The 26,798-nt window shown below is 42.2% G+C and overlaps 2 protein-coding genes across 5 annotated transcripts in view; both read right to left on the bottom strand.

The window, feature by feature from the left end:
* Positions 1 to 282: 282 nt before the first annotated feature.
* adora2aa (adenosine A2a receptor a) lies at positions 283 to 16,088 on the bottom strand. The gene is made up of 4 exons (XM_035380459.1): positions 15,849 to 16,088; positions 15,510 to 15,627; positions 8,744 to 9,429; positions 283 to 3,731 (listed from the first exon to the last, which is right to left on the bottom strand). The coding sequence occupies exons 3-4, from the start codon at positions 9,103 to 9,105 to the stop codon at positions 2,678 to 2,680; spliced, it is 1,416 nt and encodes a 471-aa protein (XP_035236350.1). The 5' UTR covers positions 9,106 to 9,429; positions 15,510 to 15,627; positions 15,849 to 16,088; the 3' UTR covers positions 283 to 2,677.
* A 2,493-nt stretch (positions 16,089 to 18,581) lies between these two features.
* The window catches only part of specc1la (sperm antigen with calponin homology and coiled-coil domains 1-like a), a 44,055-nt gene continuing 35,838 nt past the window's right edge, over positions 18,582 to 26,798 (bottom strand). For all 4 annotated transcript variants that reach the window (XM_035378859.1, XM_035378860.1, XM_035378862.1 and 1 more), the window contains exons 15-17: positions 25,176 to 25,292; positions 24,853 to 24,912; positions 18,582 to 23,429 (exon numbers count right to left, since the gene is read on the bottom strand). In XM_035378859.1, coding sequence (XP_035234750.1) covers positions 23,340 to 23,429; positions 24,853 to 24,912; positions 25,176 to 25,292 — 267 coding nt within the window. In that variant the 3' untranslated portion in view covers positions 18,582 to 23,339. The remainder of the gene's footprint in view (positions 23,430 to 24,852; positions 24,913 to 25,175; positions 25,293 to 26,798) is intronic.

Raw genomic sequence — 26,798 nt, 5'->3', positions numbered from 1 at the left:
TGTTCACGCAACAAACACTGCTATCCCTGGCCACTGAATCCCGCCCATATATCCATTGAGCAATGCAAATTCCCTCCAATGAGACCATGGTGCTCATTCATGTGTTACAAGCGGCACTTTTACCGAGTGAGCCGCCCAGCAGCCCTTGTAGTCACCATTTTTTGAAGGCAATCCATTGTTAGCCTTTTTGCGCTCAAGTGCTTCTGTGTCAGTAAAAGGTTTCAGTGGTACGCCATTTAGCAAAGATATGCAATCAGTTGACAGAAACCAAGTACATACAAGTATATACAATACATATTTTTATTAAATAATACAATCATATTTAAAAATGGAGGTACAACATTGACTTGTTTTATGCCCTCAGAATGTCTTGTTTCATGCCCTCAGAATCTGATAAATACTATACACCACAGGCTCAGAAAAAAATGTGTGAATATATTTTTTTGAAAAAGGCACAAAAATACTTCATTTAACATTCATCTTAATGGCTTTCCCCTACTTTTGGGCTTCAAAGCAGGGGGTTATTGAACAAACAAACTCAGAAAGAAAGGAAAGTAGACAAATGACACAACAACCATTCCGTGATATAACCAGGGCCTTCCATCTGGATCAATAACACGGGATTCTCATCTGCAAGGGCTACCGGACAGGCTGAGGATAGCTGAGGGCTGAGCATAGCCTAATCAGTCAGTCTTCAAACACACTGGCACAGGTGCAGACCAAAGACTGATAGGAGGTATTACAAACTGCATTTAAATTAGCATCAGATGATATACAATCATAAATACATCTATTCCTAAAAATTGGAACAGGATGGCAGGCATTGTATGTAAACATCTAAAAGTAAAGAGGCTCCATCATGGACAGATGATGTTCATACACAGTTATGTCTTGTGGTCACTGGTATTATTTTGGTTTCTCACCATGGATTATATCACAGATTTTTACAGTAGATATATTTGACTGTAATCCAATTAATTTAAACCTTCATTTTTTGCAATTGTCACACCAGCATTCAGGAAAACGCAGGTCTAATTGAGACATAACTACAGGCTAAGAACTTTCAGGTGGATTACAGGCCACATTAGGTGCCTATTTACAAGGGTTCACCATTGATGTAACAAAAGCATTCGTGACTTCCATGCTGGACAGCAACTCTGTGTGTTTTTCCACTGGCTACAAAGTATGTGTGGTATAGATTTGGTGAAAAAATATAATGTCAAAAATCTATATTGTGACTGGTTTTGTCGACTTGTTTTTGAGTTCAGCTATTCCCAATGATAACATTGAGCATGCGTGGTAATGCTGTACTATAATGCAATGTAAATACACCTTACTGCGAAGCATCTGCCTAATATTGGCTAGATTATCAATTTATCAGTTTATCAGGTTGATACTCAGCCATTTGTTGAAACTTTTTTTTTCTTTTATTGAAAATTTGTGAAGGTGCTGCCTATCTGCAGTGAGGATGGAGCACTTATGCTAGCTAGCTAATTGTAAACAGAGTGGTTAACAAGCTGTGCAATAAACACAGTTGTAAAGGAAATTACTTTTACTAGGTTATTTGTAGCCAGATTGCAACCTTTGTTGAAATGTGTGTTACAGAGATTGTTGCTGGTAACAAGTCTTAACAGTAAACCTAAAATGCACTGATCTGTAGGGAACTGATAAATTAGACTTAAATTGATTTAATTATCTTTCTAATGCCCATTTGTGCATCCAGCAGTTAAATGCCATCTTTTCACAAAAACAATAAATTTCAATTTCACAAACTCTTTACCTGCTCCTTGGAATGGAAAGCTACAATGGAAAGTCTCCCAAGGTTACTGCCTAGCATGACACAGGCTACAGTGCTGCAATATAACTTGTAGACCCCTATTGGACCATTAGGTGTTTTTACACTTCACACCTGGCACCACATAAAAATAAAAATCGTCATTTTATAAATGACAAAAATAATACAAGGTCACTCAAGGGTGGCCCTGTGAGACAATTTGGCCAGAAAAAGCTCTTCTAGAAAAGTTTTTCCCTGACAACAGACATTTCAAGCAGGCTAATTTAGTGACAGGACCACATCGTAAATTCATTGATTCCCACAGTAACTTGGTCTGTCCTCTAGGACACTTTTGTGAGGGCTTGTATCTCTGTCTGAGGAGAGGGTTGGTCTTTTATGGTGGATGATCTGCAGGAATAATTAAGACTTTAATAAATTTGTTGGAATTGCTCCCAAGGAAAGTGGGGGGAAGGGCAGTAGTGTTGGACTGTACCTGCACCTTCCTGTCCCTGGAGCCCCACTGCAGGCTGCCCATCTCTGGCCCTGCTCCTAACGCATTAATATCAATTGAACAATTCTGACTCATGAAAGGTTAGAACACTTTAAAAAAGAGTGGCAGTCTTAAAATTCATTGTTTGCATTGATACTTCCTACCCCCCTCCCCCTTCCCACCCAAATCCATCCAATGGGAATGCTGGAGCAGAGGTCCAGATTAGAGTGGGAGTCCGGTTAATTCACAGAACCCCTGTGAGCTAAAGGTGCAGCCCTGCAACCTTCCAGCACATCTGTAGGCCCGATAGTTTTTTGGTCCTTTCTTTCCACCAGGCAAGGTAATAAATAGTACAGGGATACTACAACTACAACTAAATACTACAGTGCAGTGTTTTCCACTTTTTGGAGCCATCATGACACCTGTGTGAGCTCCGGACAGTGGTCTGTCTGTTTAAGGAACAGTGATTTTACTTGTTTGGCAGCGGAGAGCTCCTTGCTCTCCTTGACCTCCATAATCTCTGACCCCGGAGAAGGGTGGCGCTTGCCCCCATTCTGCAAGGTGCGTCCCACGACATGCGGCTGCTGTGGCGGTTGGGAGGAGAGAGGGACTTCCACAATGTGAATTTTGGGGACGAACCCTGGCTGGGAAAGCATGGCGCCTGGCACGGTGCTCATGTCCGGGCTTCCTCTGGCAGTATTCTGGGCGCTGTCTGAGTCGGGGGGGACCCCGGGCACACTGCCTCCAGCGCCAACGCCGCTGCTGCAGCTGCTGTGCTCGGCGTACGAGTCCAGGGTGAACCCGTTCACCTTGGTGGAGCAGACGTCGACCATACTGGTGCGGGTGGACGTGCGGGTGCTGCCGCCGGCCTCAAAGTGTTCGGGCCGTCCCAGCACGTGGCGGTGGATGATCCTGCGGAAGGTCTGGCGGAACTCGCGGATGCGGTAGGCGTAGATGAACGGGTTGACCACCGAGTTCGCGTGGGACAGGATGATGGCCAGGTACATAATCCAGACACTGGGGCGAGCGCATTCCGGGCAGAAGAGCGTGAAGCAGTTGATTATGTGAAGCGGGAGCCAGCAGACGGCAAAGAGCCCCACGATGATGGCCAGGGACTTGGCAGCGTGGACCTCCTTCTGCAGGGTGGAGCGCGATTTCTCCCCGTGCACAGCCTTCAGTTCAATCAGCTTCAGCTGGTGCCGGGCCGCCATGAAGATGCGCAGGTAGATGCCCAGCATTAGTACCAGGGGCACCAGCACGCAGGCAAAGAAGTTGAAATAGACCATGTAGTCCATGACGACCACTTCCTCAAACAGGCACTCCCTCATGCCTGTGGGGCAGGTGCTGTTGGTGGGTTTGGTATATTTGTTCCAGCCAAGCATGGGCGTCAGGCCGATGATTATGGACAGCACCCAGCAAATGGCGATGATCCCCTTGGCCCGCTGGCCCGTCACTAAACCGTTGTACCTAGAAAAAAAAAAAGGGGGGGGGGGACACAAGAGAGGAATTTCAGATTTTCCATTCTGGTAACAAGAGCATACGGAAAGCTCTGGGTATGACAGTGTAACTATAATTAGGAAAGTCACAAGGTCTCTTTTTTTCCCATTTGCGTAGAGAAGCGCACTTACGGACTTCCTGGCTTTGAACTAACAGCAGTTTCCTGAGAACCAGGATCTTCCGCAGTGTGACATGTTAATGCCATTGGAAAGCTTAGGAAATTTACTGGTGGGCATTCGAGGACAAGCAGCCATTTTACTGCATCTGCATCCGCCTCTACCCCTTGGTTAAGAACATTTTATGCTTCTTTGACCTTTTTCTCTCCAGTTTGGAATGCCAAATCGTATTTACCAGCGCTCACTGCTGCAAGCGTTGCTGCAGATTTGGGAGAGTGCAGACCAGCACTCTCCTCTGAAGCACATGATTGCCAGCCTCTGCATCTTATCACACGGCAGTCGGCATGTCGGGCTCACACCGACATGAGTCAGGGGAAGACTCTTCACCAACAGCTTAACAGGTTGACTTGCAGGCGCCCAATCGACCAGTGGGGGTCAGTGGTGCACAATGAGATGATATCATCCTGGCCAGCTGAAACCCTCCCATTCAGGTTTACAGGCTACAGTCAGACCAGATTTCATACAAAATCATGGAGGCCATCCACACACTAGAACAGTGCCTGAACAAGATGAGCTAACCTGTAGCCCCTAGTTTAGACCTTTTGCCGTTCTGTATTGCTGAACAAAATGTATACTCATCACAAGCACAAAGCACAGGCACTAAAGAACAGCTCCTTTTCTGAATTGTCTGAACCTAGCAAATCTGACATCAGTCATAGTCAAGACCACAGCCTCAGTGCTAATGTTCCTCAAACAGGCAATAACATGGCTCCCACAACTGAACTGAATATACTTTAATAATCCCCAGAGGGGAGATGAATGAATTACGCGTATTTGATGACATGTGTATACTTTATGAAGCATACAACCTTGTACTCCTTAAAAAGCAGCAGGCACCTCCTGGCCTTTGTAATATTTCATGAAAGAGTTTCCAGCATAATTTCCCACAGCACTCTTGAAAAGTAATTATATTTCAATACAAATACACAGGTAAGAGAGTGACATGTGGTATAGAGTACACATAATAAAGCTGCCTATCTAGCCATACAAGTGGTTATTTGCCATGACCTTATTAATCAGTGATTAATAATACTGTATCTGCAGGCTGAAGTTTGTCCAGCGGAACAAGCATCGATTTCAGTAATCAGTTCCATTGTGCCCATGGAGTATATAAATGGCCTGGTTCATTTAAAATGAAAAGATAACCGGTAATAACACCCGGCAAGCAATGCCAGGGCCAAGAGAAGCCAAGAGACGCCTGGCTTCTTGCATGGAGAGTAATGGGGACCTGTCTTCTGCTGCAGTTGCAATGCTGGCAATTATCTTGAGAATGCACAGCAACCTAGTCACTGTATACATCATGTACATGGTTTTAATTATGTTCTGTTTCAAACAGCCAGTCTTTAAAATTAAATGATTCCACATACCATGTGTCACACCCACATGCACACACATGCACGCACAGATCGTACACACACCCCAGGAAACAATGATTCCGCATAGTGTTTCATCTGCTTGTGGTCAGATTTTCACTTTGTCAAACTGTGTCAGTGTTTGCTACATAAGGATAATTGTAATGATTTATACTGATACTGGCCTCAACCTGTTTTCATTCATTTTCCTTGATTAACAAGTGTGCCAACAATCTGAATAATCCAATGACAGGTAAACACACAGCTTCCTTCTTCACTCCAAGTTAGGGAGATTAAATGATACATTCAATTATTTAGAAAAATAAGCTTCAATCATTAAATACACACGCAACAACAACAAAAAACTACACTCTCTAAACCACTCCATTAGCTTTTATCAAACATCTAATAAAGATTAAACAAAATTTGAGCTAGGTTTTTACCTAGATTACAAAATATGCTGACTGCAGATCTTTGCCATTAATAGTTTATTTGAGTGTGGATGCGAAGAACCTAGGTATGTCCTCAATTTAATAATGTCTAAAAATGTTTATTTTTTATTAAAAAATTAACAAGTGAGTGATGCAAACAAAAAACGTATCACTAGCCTAAATTACCTAATTGAGGAGAACTGGCTATAGCTGATGGTACTTTCTGTGAATTCATAGCTGTATTGATAATCAACGAAAATTATTGAAAGATTTGAGACCTATGATCAGTCTGAAGGTTTTCCACTCTTTTTAGTCTCTTTTTAGTGAACCAACTGCCGCTGATCATCATGCCAAACAGTACTATGCATTAATGGCGAGATTCCTGTGGAGTATGGCTCATCTCTAAGCTTGCGTAACACAATTTAGAGACCAACTGGAAGCATGTACCCATATCTAGTACAGTTGTAATTGACCAATTATCACTGCCTGGAGAATCTGACATAAAGGAGCCAAAGATGCCAAGGAACCACGTAGGTTTTTATTATCCCCAGATTCAGTAGCCCTGCTCCAGGCCTCTGGTAACACCAACATGCCGCTCATGCGTACACACCCCTAACTTAAGCAATCAACGGCTGTTGGGCCCTGCTGCTACCATCAACACAGGCTTCAAAAAGATTCCCAGAACTAAGGATAATCCTGTGCTGGTGGTTACATCAGTGTAGAATGGAACCTCTGTTGTCAGGAACAATAAGTTAAAAAGAAAGACCAGATGCAGGTCATATGGTCTGCTTGTTCTGATTCTGCATTCTGTGTTCTATTTTCATTTCACACTATCTTGAATACATCAAAGGGTAAGAAAGAAGTAAAGGATTTGCATATAAGCAAATGAGCTAAAGGTTATTAAATGGATAAAACTGCAACAACAACAACCAAACAGACAAATGCACAGACAAGCTGAGGTGGGGGCAGAAACTCAAATACAAAGCAGCAACACAGAAACCTTTCACAGACCCTTCTGAAACCTCTAATTATTCACTAGACCTTGATGTGAAACAGAACTTGTTAGAATTAATAACAAACAAAATAAATATTAGAAGTAACAACAGCAAAAAAGAGTTAGTGTTCAAGGAGAAGATCTATTTTCAGTCCGCCTTTTGGTCGTTGTGGGAGAACAGCTGAGCGCTTCGACCGGCTCTTACGACATTCTCAAGATGTTGAAGTTCAAAGGTCATCCATAACTAAACAAACCCCTGACCACAGGGATACATAATTACAGATGGACCAACCAAAAAATTAAACCTTTATCATGCTCAAGGAGGAGAAAATGATACATCATTCATCATTCATCATGAGAATTATGGGGTTTTTCATGCCTCCTCTGTCCTATCACTATGAGGAGGATGTGTACAGAAAAAGTACAAAAAAGAGAGGTTGAAAAAGGAAAACGGCCCTCTGTCTAGACTGATTCCATAGTGCTTTGTAAAATAAGCATACAAAAAGCTATAACACAATGCGCCAAAAACTAGACATATTCCATGCAATAAAATAGAAAAGTGAGTTCAGCATCAGATGCTGTATCTTACTGAAAATACACCTTCATAGAATATTAACATGATCCCCACTGTAGACGAAAGCTGGTCTCATCCTGCTGTAAATTCCAAGTCCAAACCAACAGGCTAACGAGGCAGTGCACAATGGCGGTTTTAATGGGTAGTGGCTTTGAAAGCTTCAGTCTGCTTTATCTATTAGCTAGCAGAGTGCTTGATTTACTGTTCCCAACTGGATCAGCCTTGTGGGAAAAAGAACATCTACGCTCACCACGGATATCATGAGCTTGGCTTGCTATTTGCTCATTGGGCCCTGCAGCCCAAAGTTTCCTCTTCCTGCCTTCTGAAAGGGAACTTTAGGTCATGAAACCTAAAGTTTGGTAAAAAAAAAAAAAAAGCAGCAGCGTGAGTATGGCCTTAAATATTCAAATATTCACACGGGAGAATGATGGACATCACAAAGTCTAAAGGGACAAAGGGGATGAACAGTAGAATCAACCACCCTACCAGCTTTAGTTCATAAACTACAAATAGAAATCAAGATACAGAGCCATCGGTCATTGCTGCTATAACCAGTCACAAGGGCCCTGTGGCCTTTCAGGGCTGTATGCCTTGCATGTGTAGCCCAAACTCCTATCAGGAGTGATGCAGTTCATGCATGTAACTGTGATGCTATGCTGCATCTTTCAAGGTGAATATTTGCTGTCTGTTTAGACTGTGGGCACTCCTGGACTCGTTCCACACATAACAAAAAGCCTGCTTTCGACATCTTACAAATGTACATTAGGCATTCCATTTTTGATGAATGAAAAAGATAGGGATCAAAGTGCTAATTTGTGAATCTGCAGCTGGCCACTGACAGTAAATACTTTAAATTACATTAAGCTTGATTCTGTTCTCAGTAAACAACTCATACCAGACCACTATTACAAGAGGAAGTTATACAATAGATAATGCTCCCTAAAATATAATGTCCCTGTTTCAACGTACTTGAATCCTATCCACATCAGTACTGAAGGAGGCTGGGAGTTGAATGGGAAAACATGCTACATTACAGTATTACAAAACCACTGAACTGCTAGATAGTGTATTGCCTTTTATGCAACCAGTATTACTTATCTAAGAGGCACAAGTAAACAAAAAACAAACTGAGAAATATCTTTGCATTTATTTGTTAGTGGCATAAAACACACCTCCAATCACAAATTTGTCTTGCAGCAGGTAAGTGTGAAATGATGTAGTATCCATTCCAAACCAGCAGTCAAATAACAGCTCAATAAATCCTGTGTAGTGTAGTTGGAATTAAATCCAGCACACATCCGGCCCACTAGAAGCAGGATTGAGAAATGCTGTCATAACAGCTGCAAAAACATTTATAAACTATAAATGCTACATGATACGTCTAAAATTGCTTCAACCTACCCTACCCCCGACACTGGAACTAGAATTCCCAGAATTCCCAATTGGTTGCCTTACCGCAAGGGGATCTTGATGGCAATGTAGCGGTCAATGGCAATGGCAAGGAGGCTGAAGATGGAACTCTGCGTGAGCACCAGAACGAAGCAGGCGATGAAGAGGCAGCCGTAGAAGTGGGCACAGAATCCCGTGCTGATGGTGATGGAGAAGGGTATTGCCAGCACGCCCACAGCAATGTCAGCCACCGCCAAGGAAACCACAAAGAAGTTGGTGATGCTCTGCAGGTTGCTATTGAGGCACACTGCCCAACAGACCAGCACGTTGCCCAGCACGGCCAGCACCGCAATCACCAGCTCTAGTATAATGTAGATTAGAGATGCACCAGTCAGCATGGTGGGGGAGAAGGCGGGGTCACCAGGCATGAGGGGTCGGGCCTCGCCTCAATGTCCATAGTTGCAGCTTGGCCAGCAGAGCCTTACAGCAGAGGACCACCTCACTCTATAGGGTCCCCTACACACCAAAGGGGTCCTGCTCCACCAAGTTAACTGGGCCACGACTCCTTGTCTTATGAAGGTCTTCCGGCAAAGGAAGTGATGTTAACTGCAGTCTTGCCTCTGGTGCATTTGCTCTGTCTCCCACAGAGGTCCTCCTTGCTTGAGCTTGCCTTACAACACTGGACTGTAAACCCTCTCCATGAAATGGCAGCAAGTCTGGAATGGCACTTGGCAGGAATCAGATGGAAAATCCTGAAAAAGAAAAAAAAGCAATATAGCAAACTGCGATTTGTTAAACTACAACATGGATCACAAAGACTTTCATTTAATGGACCCGTAGATTTGCATATACAGTATATGTGTGTGTGTGTGTGTGTGGGGGGGGGGGGGGGGTACATAAGAACATTAGAAAGCTCAGCATGCATGGCTAACATTGTTTTATATGACCTGGCAATTTAGCATTATCCTCTGCACAATCGTCAGGTTTTAACTGACTTTGTCATTGTTGCCTTTTGGGATTATAGGTCTTGCTATTGAGCGCCTCTTGATCCAATTACCAGCTAGCCAGGTGGTGAGGCTACATTGTCCACTTTAGGTAGAGTACAGCAGCCAAGAGTCATGTGACCCTGAGGTTAACGGCGGTTGCAAGGGTCCTCAGTATCTCTCCCAGGAATGTGTGAAGTATTGGACAGCCCTGCCTGGTTATATATTGGCATACCTTTCTTACACTCTCTTCTCGTAAGTACCAACAAAAAAGGAGGACTGACGGGAAAACCACACTGAAATGGAATATAGTGCGTTCCACCACCCCTCCCAAAAGATTACATTCAGTCCCTGTTACAGAAGTACGGACTCAAGTGAGATGTAAACACACAAGGCGTGGGCAGTCAGATCGCAGAAATGGATGTTCTCACAATCCACACACATTATCAAAAGCCACTCCCAGAGAAAGGCATTGTGGGAGTGGTGAAGTTGCTTCAGCTGTAATGTAATTGGATAACTCTTTCCATTGAGACTACAGGCTCCCGTTGAAGCTCGCATTTTTAAGGGAGAACATCTTAATAATGAACCGTCACATAAACAAGGGAAACCGTTTATACGATGCCAGTACCATCTGGAACCTTTCCAAGTTCTGTTGAGGTTTAAAGACAGGGGGAATCTCACAATTCTTTGCAGAAGGAATTCTTTTTGATTATGAAAAAATAATTATCAACAGTCAAAATAAACTGGCTGGCAGGTTCAGAAACAGAAAAGATAAACAGGGGAAAGCATGTCCCCAGGATGTCCCTTCCTTCACACTGAGAGCACTAATGTGCATGTAGTCCCACAGTTAGCAAGTGCTTGAGATCGCCCGTACTTCCTGTGACCTGCAGGCTGAGAGTGGCCAGAGCGGTTTTGACCCGAAGCCCTTGTTTACAGAGGAGAATTCCCACAGTGTTTGGCTGGGATGCTTTTGGAGGCTGCTTGTGGTTCCAGGAGATAGCAGCTGCATCCCAAGACAGGGCCACTTTACTATCCACCGCATTTTGTTCTTGTGGGACAATGAATGCCCCCCCCCCCCCCCCCCCCCCCCCCCCCCACCCCCCCCCCCCCGCCTCCATTTTTCAGTTATTTTAAAATTCCAGACTGGGAGTGAGGGCGGAATGAACTCTCCGGCTGTGTTGTTCAGATAACTGCATTCCTGCTGTTTTGAATGTGATTGGTTATCAATACATGCATGAGAGAGGGGGAAGGGGGGGGGGAGAGACTCTGTGGATTGTGGGTAAGCTTTGCGTGTCAAATGCTCGTCACTAAACAGAGCTGTTTGCCTCATGCTGTGAAATTACAGAAAACGAAGTTTTTTTTTGGCCTGTTGCTTGGTCTCCTTGGCTATTAATCACTACAGATGTTTGTTGTTTTGTTGTTACTAGCAACTCTTTGTTTTGTAAAATGCTACAGTACCTGACTTGAATAACTAATAAACACATCTCTACAGTTGTCTCTACAGTTTGTTGTCTCAAAACAGAGGGTAGTTGTGTCTGGTGTATTTATTCTTAAATGAAGCATGGACTGCAGCCCAGAGATTGTTACAGAATACAATACATAAGTTTCATAATTTTTGTCAGTGCTCTGCAGTAAGAATACTTTGTCTTGGTGGCATTCTTCACTAATAATACACATTCACTACCTAAACAAAGGAAGGAACGCATTGTATGACTGGTTGGTTCCAGGCTGACTGAGAAGATTAGAAAAGGGGGAACAGCAGTGGACACATTGCATAATTAGTAGTCCATATAGTAGTCCAGAAATAGACAATATTTTTGCCAGCTGTTTGTACGTGCTTCATTGCAAACAACCTTTCATAACAGCATTGGCACAGCAGCTAGGTGTCAGAAATAGTAAATGTTGTAACATTTACTTGAACATGTGATTGTTACACCAACTTCACTTCTGCTGTTCTGGCCTCCCTACAAGAGGAGACATTATGTCTGTATTTAGTGTAACAGCCAGTTACTTTACTATCTGGATCAGTGACATAATCTAGAAGAGAAATGATTGCCAGCTCCAATCAATGTGCATGATACAGACTCCAGGATTCCAGAACCCACAGGCCATGAACAGTGCCCTAACATGACCTTGTCCATCATTGCTTGTGCAGTGTGAGACAGGAAGCAATGAAGAAGCTCTGTGTGAGGCAAGAGTAGAATGGTGGAAATGCATTTTAGTTGGTTGGGAGCAGAAGCTCCTAGTTTACTACTGTAGCGTGGCACTTTAAAAAATGCTAATAAAAATCCTTCCCACTGAGGCTATTGGATAAATGACATTAGTTACTGCTACCTTATGATTACCAAATTGTTTTGGCTGACTGCTAGAGATGACAGCACAACAGGGGTGTGAGGATCCTTTGTGGCACACTAGAGATAGTAACTACCTAGAAACAACAAGGGGGAAATTAAGTCTTCTTAGTTGGTCAAAGTAGCTTATCTGACTCAAACCCAGCAGTGGCCAAAGTTCCTATTCCATTGTCCACGCTTTTTTTTTTCATCTTCAGAGAGGTGATTTGGCATTTGGATTTGGATGAGAATGTCCAAAAATATATAGATTTAATTGGCATTCCACTTTAAATGACCACACAAGAAATATGATTCCTTACAAGATGCAAGACATCTATTGCCAGAGAAAACATAACAATGACACGGCAAGGCTGAAGGCTCTTGCCGATCACAGGGAAAACGTTTACTTTCTTTGTGCGTTCTCCCCATTGTTACTGCTCAAGATAACGTAAACAGAAAATAATGACTGGGGGAAGGAATGTATCTGCTGCGTTAGTGTGTGAAATAAGGCCAATCACACTCAATGTGAGGGTCGAATGGTCAGCACAACACTAACAGGTCTGCTTCCAGCAAATGCATGAGAGCAGGTGCAGACCTAGTGTAGCGCAAACTACAAAGCAAACTGGCCTCGGCCAGAAGAGAACAAGATATTTGCATTGGGGGTAAAGGGCTTGTTTCAGGGCTCCCGTAACTGCCCGGAATGACCCCTTCACTCCGATCCTCTCTGACGCACCACGGACTACAGTTAAAATTTACTTGTGCTAAAATACAGTGCCGTGAAAAACTATTTGTCCACTTCCTGATTTCCTCTATTATTGTATGTTTGCCACACTGAATTTTTTTCAGATATTTGGAAAAAATGTCATATTACACAAAGGGAACTTCAGTAGACACAAAACAAAATATTTTAAAATTATTATTTCATTTATTTAACTAAAAAGGTAACCAGACATTTTCTTTAAGAATTTTCTGTTACAGAGCAGAATTCAAGGTTCCTTCAATAATGGAAACTTGTCCAGGTCTGGAGGCAGCAAAGTATCCCCACACCATCACAATATCACCACCATGCTTGAATGTTGGTATGATGTTCTTATTGTGAAATGCTGTGTTTGATACAGACATAATTGGACCTGTGACATCCAAAAAGTTCTACTTTTGATTCATCTGTCCATTGAAAATTATCCCAAAAGGCTTGGAGATCATCCAGGTGCCTTTTTGCAAATATATGAGATGAGCGTTTATGGCAGTGGTTTTCACCTTGCTACTCTCCCATGAATCCCATTTTCCTCAGTCGTTTCTTATTATGGAGTCATGAACACTGATCTTAGCTGTGGTAAGCTACATTTTGGCAGGATGGCCACTCCTGGGAAGATTCACCACTGTTCCAAGTGTTTAGAGATAATAGCTCACACTGTTCATTGGAGTCTCAGAGGCTTGTAAATGGCTTCGTAACCATTTCCAGACTGATATATTTCAACAACTTGTTTTGCTTCTGGAATTTCTTTTGATTGTGGCATAGTGTGCTTGTAGAAACTTTGTGGCGACTACTTCACTCTGATGGTACGGTTCAATATGAGGTTTAGAATCAATAGGGCTAACTGTAATCAAGCCTGGCTGTGTTCAATCAGCTGAATCTAATTATCAATTAAATTTGATTATTTGGTTGATTGTGTAACTAATGGGGCAATTACTTTTTCATATTGGTGATATGTGTGTTTGATAACTTTTTTCATTAAATAAATGAAATAATAATTTTAAAATTGGGTTTTGTGTTCACTCAGTTTCCCTTTGTCTAATGTTATATTTTGTATGTAGATCTGAAAGCATTGTGACAAATATGCAATATTAGAGGACAACAGGAAGCGGGAAAATACTTTTTCACACCACTGCATGTTGCTTCCTGCACCTGACAAATGTCATTTTATCCACACCATGACAGACCTCTTGGTCCCAAACATAAGTTTGTTCCTGGAATGTGAAGGTACATTCTCTGTTCTCTAGGAAGCATTCAGGAGAAAGTGTGTAATTTCCAAATGGCTTCTATTAAAAAGTGGACCTTGTATGTTTCTGCTCACTACTGATCCCTAGTGGTAACACTTATTACTACTCTAAATTTAAATAGTTCAGGGCACAGTTGACACTGTAGGCAAAACCATTTCTGTTATCAGCCATGGAAGTACTCTGTGGGCAACTGACGTAAAGACAGTCAATCTTTCTCTATGCAAACAACTCAGGCGCGAGGACCTGCTGTTTCACAAAGTTGTTTGCAGAAGAAACAAGAGCTTGTCTAAACACTGTTTTGACACCACTCTAATCCCTTAGATTTGTCTTGAGGTTTTGTGTAAACGGTGGAGCTTGTGATCAGATGTGCTTACCCCAGGCCTCTAAGCTAAATCAGACAAAATGGCATGCCTTCGAAGATCAAACTATTGTCAAAAAGGAACAAAGAGAACCAGATGTTTTTGGAAAGCCTGGGAAATACATTTTTGAGCAACAGGTTACATTGATCCATGGGAGAGCAAAGCAACATGATTTTACTTTCATTCTAAATCATTTAAGTAAAACATGCACAGCAAATTGCATGGGCCAAAGCACAAAGCTCTTCACTGAGTTAATTTAACATGAGGTATCTCCGTTAAAACCTCCAATATATGGGCCCGATTTACAACACCTACATTCAGTAAAATATACTATCAATCATACTGAAGGATCAAAGAGGATGGGGATTTGATTTAAATTTAAACTAAATTAAGATTCAATTTAAATAAAGACTGCGGCGGTACCTTGGTCTTGGACTAGAAAAGGACACGGCGAGTGACATAAGATGATGTTATATTGAACTGACTGATTTTTAATATAGGTTATATAACTATACTATTGAACTGATAGATTTTGAAGAAGGTGTAATAAGCGTAGTCCAATACAATTAATAACAATAGGCAATGGCACGCAGAACAAGAATCTCCATGAACCTACAAAATTATCGTGGTTCTCTTAAGCGCAGGACAGTGCAACCAGTCAGGATAAGAACTATCATTATTCCATACCCGCGCGCAGACGTTTTCTGGATTGATATCGGATATTATCTGCGATTTAGGTGTCTTAAATTTTTCTAGAAACTTAAATTATGAAATTAATCGCTGGACAATTAGGCATATGCCATTGAATATATTCTACTGTAGCGGAAAGTGGGAAGTGCAAGGTGAATCGAACAACTATCGCGCTTTTTAAACACCCCTTCTTAATCCAAGATTCAAATGCACTAAATAAGTCAATATCACACACGATGCTGCCTCCGGGGAAATCGGCACAGGCGAAAATGCCCAGCAAAAATGCACAGGCATAATTTTGTCAGATAAAAGATATATAATTGGGTATAATTATTACGGGATAATAATATAATCTGGAAATACAGTATGGTTATGGTGAAATGACACAAAATTTAATTATCTGTTAGGACATGCGAATCCCACACAACATATTCAGATTGAACAGAAAAATAAACGAACAAAAACTTACCTAAATGGCTCACGTGGATGATCCTTCCAAGTGCAAAAATTCCAAAGTTTACCAAAAAGATAAGAAACTGCTTTTGGTGTTGGTGTTCTACCAAGTGAAATGAAAAGTTCTTACTTTCCTAGACACAGAGAACAAAATAAACATACACTTACTTCATGTTTCATGACGAGCGATACTATCCGTAATTTCATATATTTGCGTCTAATTAGAAACTATTTAAACTGAAAGACCAACTTAAAAAAAAGAGTGAAAAATGTCTTTGTGAATACAGTAGAATTTTGAACAATGATGAAAACAAAAGAAACATGCCACATTTTCGGTTCCTGGCATTCAGCGCACCATGTCAGTAATCCATGAACAGTCAAATAAGGATGTCAAATAAGGATGTCGCAAAACAGGAATTCTATAATTGCCTTCGGGGTTGTCTGAGTCATTGATGATATTGCGTCCTCCTAATACACCTCCGTTGTCATTTCCCATCCAGGTTCTGCATCCACGCTCTCAGCGCACTGACCTATACGTAATGCTAAAACGCTCTAATTTTCAGTCCAGCTACTGTCGCTGCTCTTTCCAACTTTCGAGCCAAGCAATCTTTAGGACCTGAAGAAATCATAGCCGGCCAATCAAACGCAGACTTTGGCCATGTGATTGTTTACGTGTAGCATACCACTGCCTACGTGTTGAAGTCTTTGACTAATCAAGTTAATATCCAGATAACGTTCATTTGTGAAATGGAAGCTTACTGCTGACCTTCTGTATATGAATAATCATTTTTCACATTGATATTGATTCTGTTTGCAGGTCAGTTAGCCAAAAGTAAAGGTACGTGCGTTGTCTTTATCACAAAGTTCGCTATTCTGTTGAAGAACGACAAGGGACTTCGTCGAATTTTCATTTTTTAAAAACTATTTATTGGAGTAGGGCGTCCAACAGTCCTTTCTAAAACGGGCATGACACGCAAATGAGTCATTTTAGTTTCGTCAGCTACTGGTACGTTTATGTTTCCTTGATTTTATTGTTAATAAACATACCCAAAAGCAATTACTTAGGTTACTGTACCCGCGTAAATATAGTGCAGTCCTTAGTATTTGGAGTGACATAATTTTTGTTGTTTTGTTCTGTACTCCAGCAAATTGGGTTTGAAATGAAACAATGAATTTAAGGTTAAAGTGCCGACTGTCAGCTTTAATTTAAGGGTATTTACTTCCATATGGGGTGAGACGTGCAGGAATTGCAACCTTTTTTATACACACTTCCCCCATTTTTGAGGACCAAAAGTAACTGGACAAATTAATATAATCTTAGTCATCTTGATATTTAGTTCTTGATTGCAAATCATCAAATTGCATTTGATGACTGCCTGAATCTTCCCTGGTGACGCTCTGTCAAGCCTGTACTGCCGCCATCTTTAGTTCCTGTTAGTCTTATCTTGACCAAGTGAAATGCATGGTCAGTTGGGTGATTGACTTGGCCAATCAAGAAAATTCAACTTTTTGGTCCTGAAAAACTTATTGGTTGTTTTAGCAGTATGTTTGGGGTCAGTGTCCTGCTGCAAGGTGAAGCACTGTCCAAAGAGTTTTCAGGCATTTGGTTAGATCTGAGCAGATGTTTCTGTACACTTCACAATTTACTCTGCTGCCATCAGCAGTCAGATCATCAATGAAGACAAATGAGCCAGTTCCAGGAGAAGCCATACATGCTCAAGACATAACACTAACTCCACCATATTTCACAGATGAAGGGGTGCGTTGGATCATGAGCAGTTCCTTTCTTTTGCCACTTTCCTATCTCCATCACTTTGGTGCAGGTTAATACCCATCTCACCTGTCCATAGGATTTTGCTCTGTTAAAACTTGGGCAGTTCCTTTTTTCCCTCCACACTCTGCTCTTGCCATCACTCTAATACAAGTGAATCTTGATCTCTTCGATCCACAAGACTCTTTTCCAGAACTCTGCAGGCGCTTTTAGGTATTTCTTAGCAAACTGCAACCTGACCATAATAACAGACAATTGAAAGACTAGAATCAGGACTAGATACAGTAAGCTCTCTTACACCTGCACTAAGGAAGCAATTGAACGCACCTGACAAATCAAACATTTGTGAAGCCATTTGTCCTAAATATTATGGTATTTTATTACAAATCCAATAAAACTGCAGGGTAGAGCCAAATCAAAAAAAAAAAAATAGTCTTTGCCCCAAACATTATGGAGCTCACTGCATATAGAAAGGGTTATGATTCCTACACTGATCATGCAAATGCCCTGACATTGCAGCTGACAGTCTGCACTTTAACCTGACATTCATGGTTTCATTTCACATCCAATGTGATGGAGTAGAGTCAAAAAAACAAATGTGTGTCCCTGTCCAAATACTTATGGGCAGTATATGCAAGTATCCCTATCAAATGGAAGTGCTTATTAACATACAGTACCACCTACTGTTAAACCATAGTTACCACACACTGAAAATGGGATCAAATATGACAACCATGAGTATTGTCATAGGTCAAACGTGATATACATTATTATTATTAAACATACATAGGAGATAATTATTTTTTGAAATAAAAATAACACATAAAATGGATACAGTTAAAATATGTATTTTACTCATAGGAGCTCATTGGCCAAGGCAGAATTAAGCCAAAAACACAATTCCTCAATTACATTTCTGACATTTTAAGGCTAATCCAAGCCTTCAGAAGCACAACCATCCTAGTTTGACACCCCGTCTCACAACCACAAGCACAGCCACAAATGTGCACTCCTCCTTCCAGCAATACAGGAAACCATGAAATGGGAACACTAAAATGCTATCAACTGACTGTATTCTACAATTCAATACATTTAAACCACTCTTGTCCAGTCTGTTAAACAATTTGTCATAGGGGGTTTTCTTAATTTTTGCAGCAGTTTAATGAAACTCCTTCCAAGCACATTATTCTTCACCATGCTCGACCTTGCTTAAGCTACAAAGCTGCAGATTACAGCTCACTGTTTTTGTTCGAGATTTCATTTGACCAAAGACAAATTAACATATTATCCTTATGATTCAAAAGAAAACCACACCAATTTGTATCTCATTCATTTTTTAATTAAAATGATAATAGACAAACAAAAGGCTAATTAAAGTTCACTTTTCCTTTTTGAACCATTAGAGGCTTAAAATAACAGAAAGAACAAAAGTATGGATTCATAAGTATTATGAGTAAAAATAAAATACAAATGGCAATACATAATTTAAACAGTCTATTTGCAGTCATACTCATGCCTTTACAACACAGAATAACACAATGTAGTGAACTGAAAAAAAGCTTTACGTTTTCTTATACATTCACAATGTTACATTGGGAGAGTGAGAACAGAAGGTCATAATTGCGTTTCCCGCCCCTCCCCACCATGAGCTTTCTGACTTTAACAGTCAGCTGGTTTTACTGTCAGGCGAGACGTTTAAAAAAAAGTCAATTCATCCGGGTTCCCCGAGTAGTCAGTTTGCCTGGATACCGAAATCCATACGATTCACACATTTTTTTTTTTTTTGAAGGGTTATCATTTCAAGATGATCTCTGCCCTACATTCCTCCATCAGAGCGCATTTGCTCATTTTCCACACCGAATGCCAACGGCGCATTCTCCCTGTAGTACAATAACCCCGTGCGTGCGCTCCCTGCTCGCAGAACAAAGCCTGTGCCAGACCAAAACTGCCGCTGCCAAATGTTTAAAACAAAAAAATAAAAACAACAACAAAAAAAAAAAGTCTTTCTATGATCACGTGTAGTATTCAGCCGGGGTGATGTAGCCGGGTGGCTTCGGAGGGTAATCGCTTTTAGATGCGCTTTTGATTTTTCGGACCCACTGTGGTCCCACCGGGTAGAAGGCAAGAGCGTTGAGTGTTATGACAACGGACATGATAAACACACAGTGATGGTAAGCGCTGACATGGCCTCAGCACATTTCCATTCCGCTGGTCCAGGGGTTGCGGCGGGGGACATTCCCCACGGGAACAACGTACACGGCCATGTGCGGCCAAATAGGAGCCGCAGACCATCAAGTCTCACTGGCAAAGCCACACTGTCCACCTCCTGCTGCAGCTCAACAGAGCTGCCATTATGTCTCAATGAAAAAACAAACAAAATACAAAACAAAAAGACAAAAGAACGTATCCCAGCGTATATTTCCTCATTAATTGTGCAAGGCCAAGCAGATTCCACCTCCTGAACAGCTGATGGGAATGTAGCTTGGCAGGCAGTCAGGAGGTGAGTGTGTGCTTCTTAGTCCTGTCCTCTGCACATCTTCACCCCAGAAGGAGCCAAGTTCAGAGGGTGCGAAACGGCACACATGCTTTCTGCAGGAGAGGCCAGAGCCATCAGAGCTAGTAAGGCAGCGATGCAGTGTCCAGTCCTGGCTCCTTTGATGCACAAAAACAAACATAAGCGGCAGGAGGGAAGAGAAAGAACCATCGGTCCGAACCTCTTCTGTGGTTGTCACCAGGCAACCGCAGAGTGTTTGATAAAAGCCCTTCTGCAGGAAAGGAACCAAGAGATCACAGAGGCAAGCGGGAAAGTCACGTCATAGCTTTAGGGATGAGCATGACCTGGAAAGGGATATGTAGACGTATAATGTCATTTCTGCTCCGCGGTGCAGCTCAAACACACATGATGCGGGCCACCGGGGCTGCCACAAACATTGCATTATTCTGGCATGAAAAAAATGTCTTTATACCCATTCAAATGCCATACTTCATACATCAGCATTCTCCTTTACCTCAAACACGGAAAAGTACTAATATTGTGCTATGCATACTCTAGAGGTTTCGTCTCCAGGTCAGATGTTACAGGATGTCTGAAATGTGCTGGATTTATTATTACTTCAGCCTTTTTGAACCATATAATGATTAAATTATATAATCTGTTATTCTTCATTGGAAATAAATAAATGAAAGCATTAAAAAGACCATTCCAGCTGGGTGATTCCAAATTCTTAATGAACTTTTAAGCAAAATTAAAGCTAAAGCAATTATTACACTATTCTATTATTATTTGGTAATTGTAGTGATGTTGCAAAAAATATCAGTAAAAAATTAGACAAATAAAATGTAATTAATCTTATAATTACAGAGGCATTTTTCAGAATATTAAAAAAAACAACAAACAAAAAAACCCCACGCCTCTCCAAGACATATGAGAAAATCACAACAAGGCCAAGACGTACACATTATATTAAAAGGAAAAAAAATGCTGAAAACTGAAGGTCATTTTTATGTGATCGTTTTGTGTCTTTTTTTAACTGAGAGGTAAGACTGAGACTCCAAAGCTCATTTTTGTCTATTACACATCACACTGGGAATAGATCAAGATTGAAGAGCCAACTGCTAACACCACACAAATTCTCACACCATGACACACAATCATTCCCTTATGTCTTTAACCATGCACTCCAAACTAATATTTCAGTTTTTTCAGCACTTCTTTTCTTAAATCATAAGCTTATAAACACCCTTACACTAATGCTGTGAATGGATCCTGGTGTCCGTGGAACTGAACCAAGTCACCATCGTTAACAAAACAGATATGTCAATGGAAAAGTCTATCGTAAGGTTCAAAGGCATTTTAAAGGCACACTAGGTAGGGTTCTGATCTCTGAACAGCTTCACTGGGTTTGCAATATAACACAATCCACTGTCATCCAATCACCAGGTTGTCAACGCAAGATATTTTACCACAGAACTAATCTATAGGAAACATTGTGGTACATTTCCTTGGCGTGGATGCACCACTGGTGAACTATAAACACACTCAATTCATGGAGAGATTCTGATACAAATGGCAGATGGTGATGAAGGACCCCATTTCTCCAATTAGATCAACAAGGTGACAACTCAAGTTTGGCTCTGGGGTTACTGAAATTTATCTACTCCAGAAAATGTGGCTACAATTATACAAGCAATTAACTAAATATGACAATTTGGAAAAGGAGAGCTTCTTTCAATAGAACACTGAAAACTCTCAGAGGACCGTGTGAAACAATTATGAAAGTCACATATAAGTCATCTGCTATCTTACTCAGACACAATCTGAATAGAGATTTCAGTAGTTTGGCTTCATTAGCTTTACAAAAGATTGTTTGCACAAGGCATCAAAATGCGGTAAATTCTCAAAGGTGGAGTCTAAGGAACAGCAGGTAGGTCAACAGCAAAGAACGTGCAGTTGATAATTTCACTTTGTTTTGTGCTTGGAACTTTTCAGAAACCAAAAGCATATAAAATGTGCTTCGATAATGCACTGCAGATGTTTCAAGTGGCAGCTCAAATAAACCGCGCGTGACGGGTTTTTCAGTTTTCGCTAAACGCTAGAAGGTACCATGCTCTGTCCTCTAGTCCCGACAGTTTGAATCCGACCACCAGTATTCTCAACGCTGAATGCAGTGATGGTTACTGTGATCCTAAAGTTCAAAATTTCCAACCCTGAGACCAAAAATGCCAGCTAGCCACAGCTTTACCAAGCTTCTGGGCATAATGTGGATTTGAGGTGGTACTGTTCAGCTTATCAAACCCTCCTTTTCATGACATCTGAGAGCAGACTCCTATTATTTTTTTGGTATTAGACATGAAAACAACAAGCTTTTATGATATCATGAGGGCAAAAAAACAAAAAAAAACAAACACCTATTCTGTTTTTAGTCTGAGTTATTTAAAAAACTACTGTCACACACAACACTGGTGGATAAATCAAAACACTGCGAACTGTTAACGTCTCAACAGATTACCTCCTGAAAGCTTACGACTATGACTGGTCTACTCCCCCATCCCCAACACCCTTTTTTCCCCCCCTACACAAAGCTTTTGGCCCAGTTCACTCTCTGAAAATATTCCTCATAAACTCCAGAACACCTTGGTTCCAACCTTGAAGTGGGTCTCTCACAGCTCAGGGGAAACCACCTACTTCAGCAGAAGCAGTAAATTAAACATGCCCTGAAAGAGAATAAGCTTTTCCACCAAGGAAATGAGCCTTTTAGGCAGCCCTCTCTTTGGAACGGTTAATTGTTCCAAAAGCAGTTTATTCGTCTGCCATAGAGGAGGCCCACAGCCACTCAAAGTCTAATAAAGGCGCTTTTCAAAAGGCAGGAAGCTCTTAAGCAGTATTTTTAGATTTCCACTCCACACAATATCCATCATTTAATATAGTGGACAGCTGACAGGTCCTACTTGGCTAAAGCTTCCTTGATAATAGAGGTGAGGGGACAGCGTACGGGTGGGCGGAATGCAAAGCAAAGCTATTTGCATGGGAAAGGCACAGAAGTTGGGCGCTTCTGCAGGAGCAGCAAGCTGGATTGGCGAAGGCTGGTCCTCGATGCGCTCATCAGCCAATAAGATGGTGGTGTTGAGGAGCTGGTTGGGTCAAACCGTGGGAACTTCCGTGCTGAAATGGCGCCGGAGTTAGGCTTGATAGTTCGAGGACCCCGCCAAAACCGCCCAGCTATGAAGGAGACTGGCCAAGGGGACTTCACACAAATGTGTCATAGGGGAGGAACAGCCAACTATGAACATTAAAAAAATAAAATAATAAAACCCATCCAAGCTCACTCCATTCTCCTCCCTTGAGAGCATTAACTGGTAGAGCCAAGAAGCATACTAACAGTGCACAGTAATCAAAGCACTGCAAAGTCTGTGTGCATGTGAATACATGTGTGTGCGAGCAGGAATGAGTGTGGAGGGGGGCGGGGGCATTTAGTGTTGTCGTACTGATCGAATGACACCATTGGCTGGCTGTGGAAAGGGGGATCTGGCGTAGGGTTAAGCTGTAGGGCTGGTTTGGTTGGGTGGCCGGTGGGGTCAGGTCTCAAAGTACTTGTAGATGGCCGTGACGTAGGTCATCACGCTCTGCCAATCCGGTCTCTCCGTCCGCACCATCTCATTAATGTCCTGCATGCATGGAGGAAACCATGTTAGAGCTTCTCAGCAGCAGAAGCAAACACCAACATTAAGAAATGCACATATTAATTTTCTAACGTATTCCTGCAGTATTAACTGTGGCATATTTGCTTACCGCTGGGGGGAAAAAATGAAAAAATAAACTAGGGTACATTGGGGGTTGGGAAATCTTTCCACAGCAATTAGTCAGAGAGAAAAACAAGTGTGCCAACATCGGAGTGTGTATTTAAAATCCCTGATGAGCTTCAGAGGGTGAGCATTATAAACAACGCATTCCGTTATTAGTCATTTAAAAGCCACTTTGACAGTCTAGGTGCAGCGTTTATGAGGATGTGACTCATGTGCTGCAGGTAGCAGACACGCTCTGTAGTGCATAACAGTTTGGATGTTTGTAGTTCTCACTGTGCGACGCACACATTCTCAAACACTGACTTACGGCCAATGGCAGCCGAAGCAGCCATGGGCTCCTGGCTTATTACTACAGGGAACATTATAAAGCTGCAGCGGGCTCTTTTTCCGCCCTGTGGGGTTCACCACAGTGTGAATGTGTGAACATGAACACAGAGCAGCCATGGTGAGAGGGGAAGCAGAGACAGAAGAAAACTTTCAAGCACTGTAATGTCCTCAAATATCTAAATATTCTACTTTTTCCTCTGTACTCATCCATTAGTGCACATACTGAAGCATATCACGAAAAGATTTCAAGATGCTGGATGAAATGTGATAGCAAGAGAGTGAGAGGAAAAATCGTTCTCTCACAAAAATCTGCATTTCATTACACTGCCGTATGAAAATGGCGCACTACAGTGTGTCTGCACAAGCAAGGTTTCCGTGCAGTATCTGCTGTGAGCATCTCTGCTGCTTCTGTGGGTCAAACTAGCCCTTAGTGCAGATGCACGCACTCCCATACCACTAACGCCCACTCACACTGACACAAGCTCTTACACACAAACAACTCCTGCAGACACGCTCAGACACTTGCACTGACACACACTCTCACATGCACTGGCATACTCACACACACACTCACACTGAGACACTCACACAAACACAACCACACACCCTTCCTCATAAGCATGCAAACAGTAGTTTCTGAACATTTGGCAAATCAAAAAATTATTTCAGAATGTGGCCTTAAATAGTCATCTACTGACTACACTAACCTTGGATGAACTCTCTCTGCCAACGCAGTGAAGATAGCCCGATTTCTAATGAACCCAACACCCAGCTACCGAGCCAAAGTGGGACTGCTTTTCATAAGGACATGGGTCAGTTGAAAGGGCATGTCGATGTTATTCATGTGGTAAATTTCCATTAGAAAACTAAACCAGATGTAAAAGGCCGATTTACACATGCTCTTTCAGACACAGCCACTGTGGTTTTTCTCAATATTCCACCGGCTTCGAAAGCTTACCAATGTGGACTTGATCCCCACACTCTCCGCTGCCTGGAAGGCTAGTGTAAAATTCCGTCTCTACAAAACAAACAAACACATATTATACATATTCATCTTCTCGGTTTCCCAGTCGCCTAAAGTGCAAACAAACTTCACAGGCATCGCATTAAATAAAACCTCATGTTCTAAGAGAATTTTCTTTCCGGGCAGTTTGTGGCACAAAGAAAACATTTGCATGTAGATATCACAGTCACACAAGCAAGGGGGAAAAAATGCTAAAAATCATATTTGGCCAGGGAGGGTCACAGGCCTCCCTGGTCTGAGTGGGAAAGGCTCCTTGCCTTGTCCTGGCTGTTGAGCTCCTGATAGGGAATGTGGGCGGGCAGGTAGGTGTGCAGGACGGCGCAGAAAGCCAGCCCATCGTTCCAGCTGCTGCTGAAGTTGGTTATGTCAATGTTCTGGAGAGAGAAAAACAAAAAGACAAATGAGAGATACATGATGGGGGGTGCCGCTCCGCTACAAGATGCTGCCTCCTGATCCTTCCCCGATTATCAGACCCCTCTCCCTGCACCCCAAAACCATGGCGAAGAAAAAAAATGAAAGGTGAATAACCCTATGGCCTCGTGTCAGAACCCTTTTGCAGGTGAGGGAGAACGACAGCCACTAGGCGAAGTGCAAGAATAGTCAACTTCAAACAGAAATGGCGTTTGCGTAAATGAGGAGCCAGCATAGGCTGAATGCCCTGTTCTTTTCATTATGTATGTAGTGGCCGCAACAACGTATTACAGCCACTCTTAACCATTGTACGTAAGGACAGTACTGCAAGTTTGACAGGGTGCATTAACTGACATTCCAGTCTCCTCTGGGGGGCGGGGTCTTAGGATGGCACTGCCAATAACTGACACAGTCAGCAGTAAAAGAGGTCAGTCAGAGCATCTGGAAACGTGTCATAGTGCAAGAGCTTTTATTCCCCCAGAATCCACGCTGTTCACCCCACACTGCTTCTCAAGACTACAGCCCTAGGCTGTGTTGTAGTTCTGCTTGTCACTGTGAGAAAGCCTTGCTGCATATAAACACTGGATCCAAGCGATAACAATGTGAGTACATTTATAGCTTTAAGGCTGCCCGTTTCTTTGCTTGAGATCAGGCGAGGTCCACCGGAAAGGCGGAGAAAAAAACGTAAAAGGTTCAAGTGATCTGTATTATTCACAACAAGACAAAAAAAAAAACAAATATGAAATATGACATCACAAATGACTTCTTCACGTTTGGTTCAGTCCATTTCAACATGGTTTTCAACTACTATCACATCGTAATAAAAATCTATTGAATTGATTTCTAGGAACAGGCATCTCAAAAATACTTTAATAATACAAGTTGGCAATTCAGCAGTCATCTGCTCTGTTTGACTGGAGTTGCTAAGGAACTCAAGCGCTGTGCATAACCCGGAACATGTGTGCACTGGGGAAACGCAGCCCTCGCTAATACGGCTTGAGCGGTTTGATGGACTGACTGCTGTCCTTCTGAGAGACATTAACATTTGCAGCCATTTCAGTGTTCAAAGCATCCTGTGTGTGGTAATATCCTTCGCAAATATTCACGGCTGATGAGCTACTCCCACCCCCTATTCTTTGAATTTACCGATCTCCGGGGAATGGAAGCGGTTTGCGAGCACGTGAAGGAATGCATGTTTGGGTCAGGAAGGGGGAGGGACAGGCTTTTTTACGGGCGCTTTTCCGGCCCCGGGCCCAGGCCCCCTCTCGGAGTGAGTAAAGAGAGTTCAGGGTGGACACAAGCAGAAGTGCCCTCAGAATCCCCCCTGGCCTTCGCCACAGTGACGTCTAGACTTAAAGCATGACAGCAGGCAGAGAGAGGGAGAGAGAAAGAGAGAGAGAAGGAGAGAGAGAGAGAGAGTGAGAGAGTGAGAGAGAGCAAATGAGAGCAAGAGAGCAAGAACGAGCAAG

This window comes from Anguilla anguilla, chromosome 10 (genome assembly GCF_013347855.1).
Source record: "Anguilla anguilla isolate fAngAng1 chromosome 10, fAngAng1.pri, whole genome shotgun sequence".
Classification (NCBI taxonomy): Eukaryota; Metazoa; Chordata; class Actinopteri; order Anguilliformes; family Anguillidae; genus Anguilla; species Anguilla anguilla.
Note: the sequence above shows the minus strand (reverse complement) of the source record. Positions and strands in the feature narration are given on the sequence as shown.

Bases quoted from the DNA above. Each gene is read 5' to 3' on its own strand.
- adora2aa (XM_035380459.1), bottom strand. From the start codon at position 9,105: ATGCCTGGTGACCCCGCCTTCTCCCCCACCATGCTGACTGGTGCATCT. The intron at 3,732-8,743 runs GTAAGGCAACCA...TTTTTTTTCTAG, and splicing joins GCCATCAAGATCCCCTTGCG to GTACAACGGTTTAGTGACGG.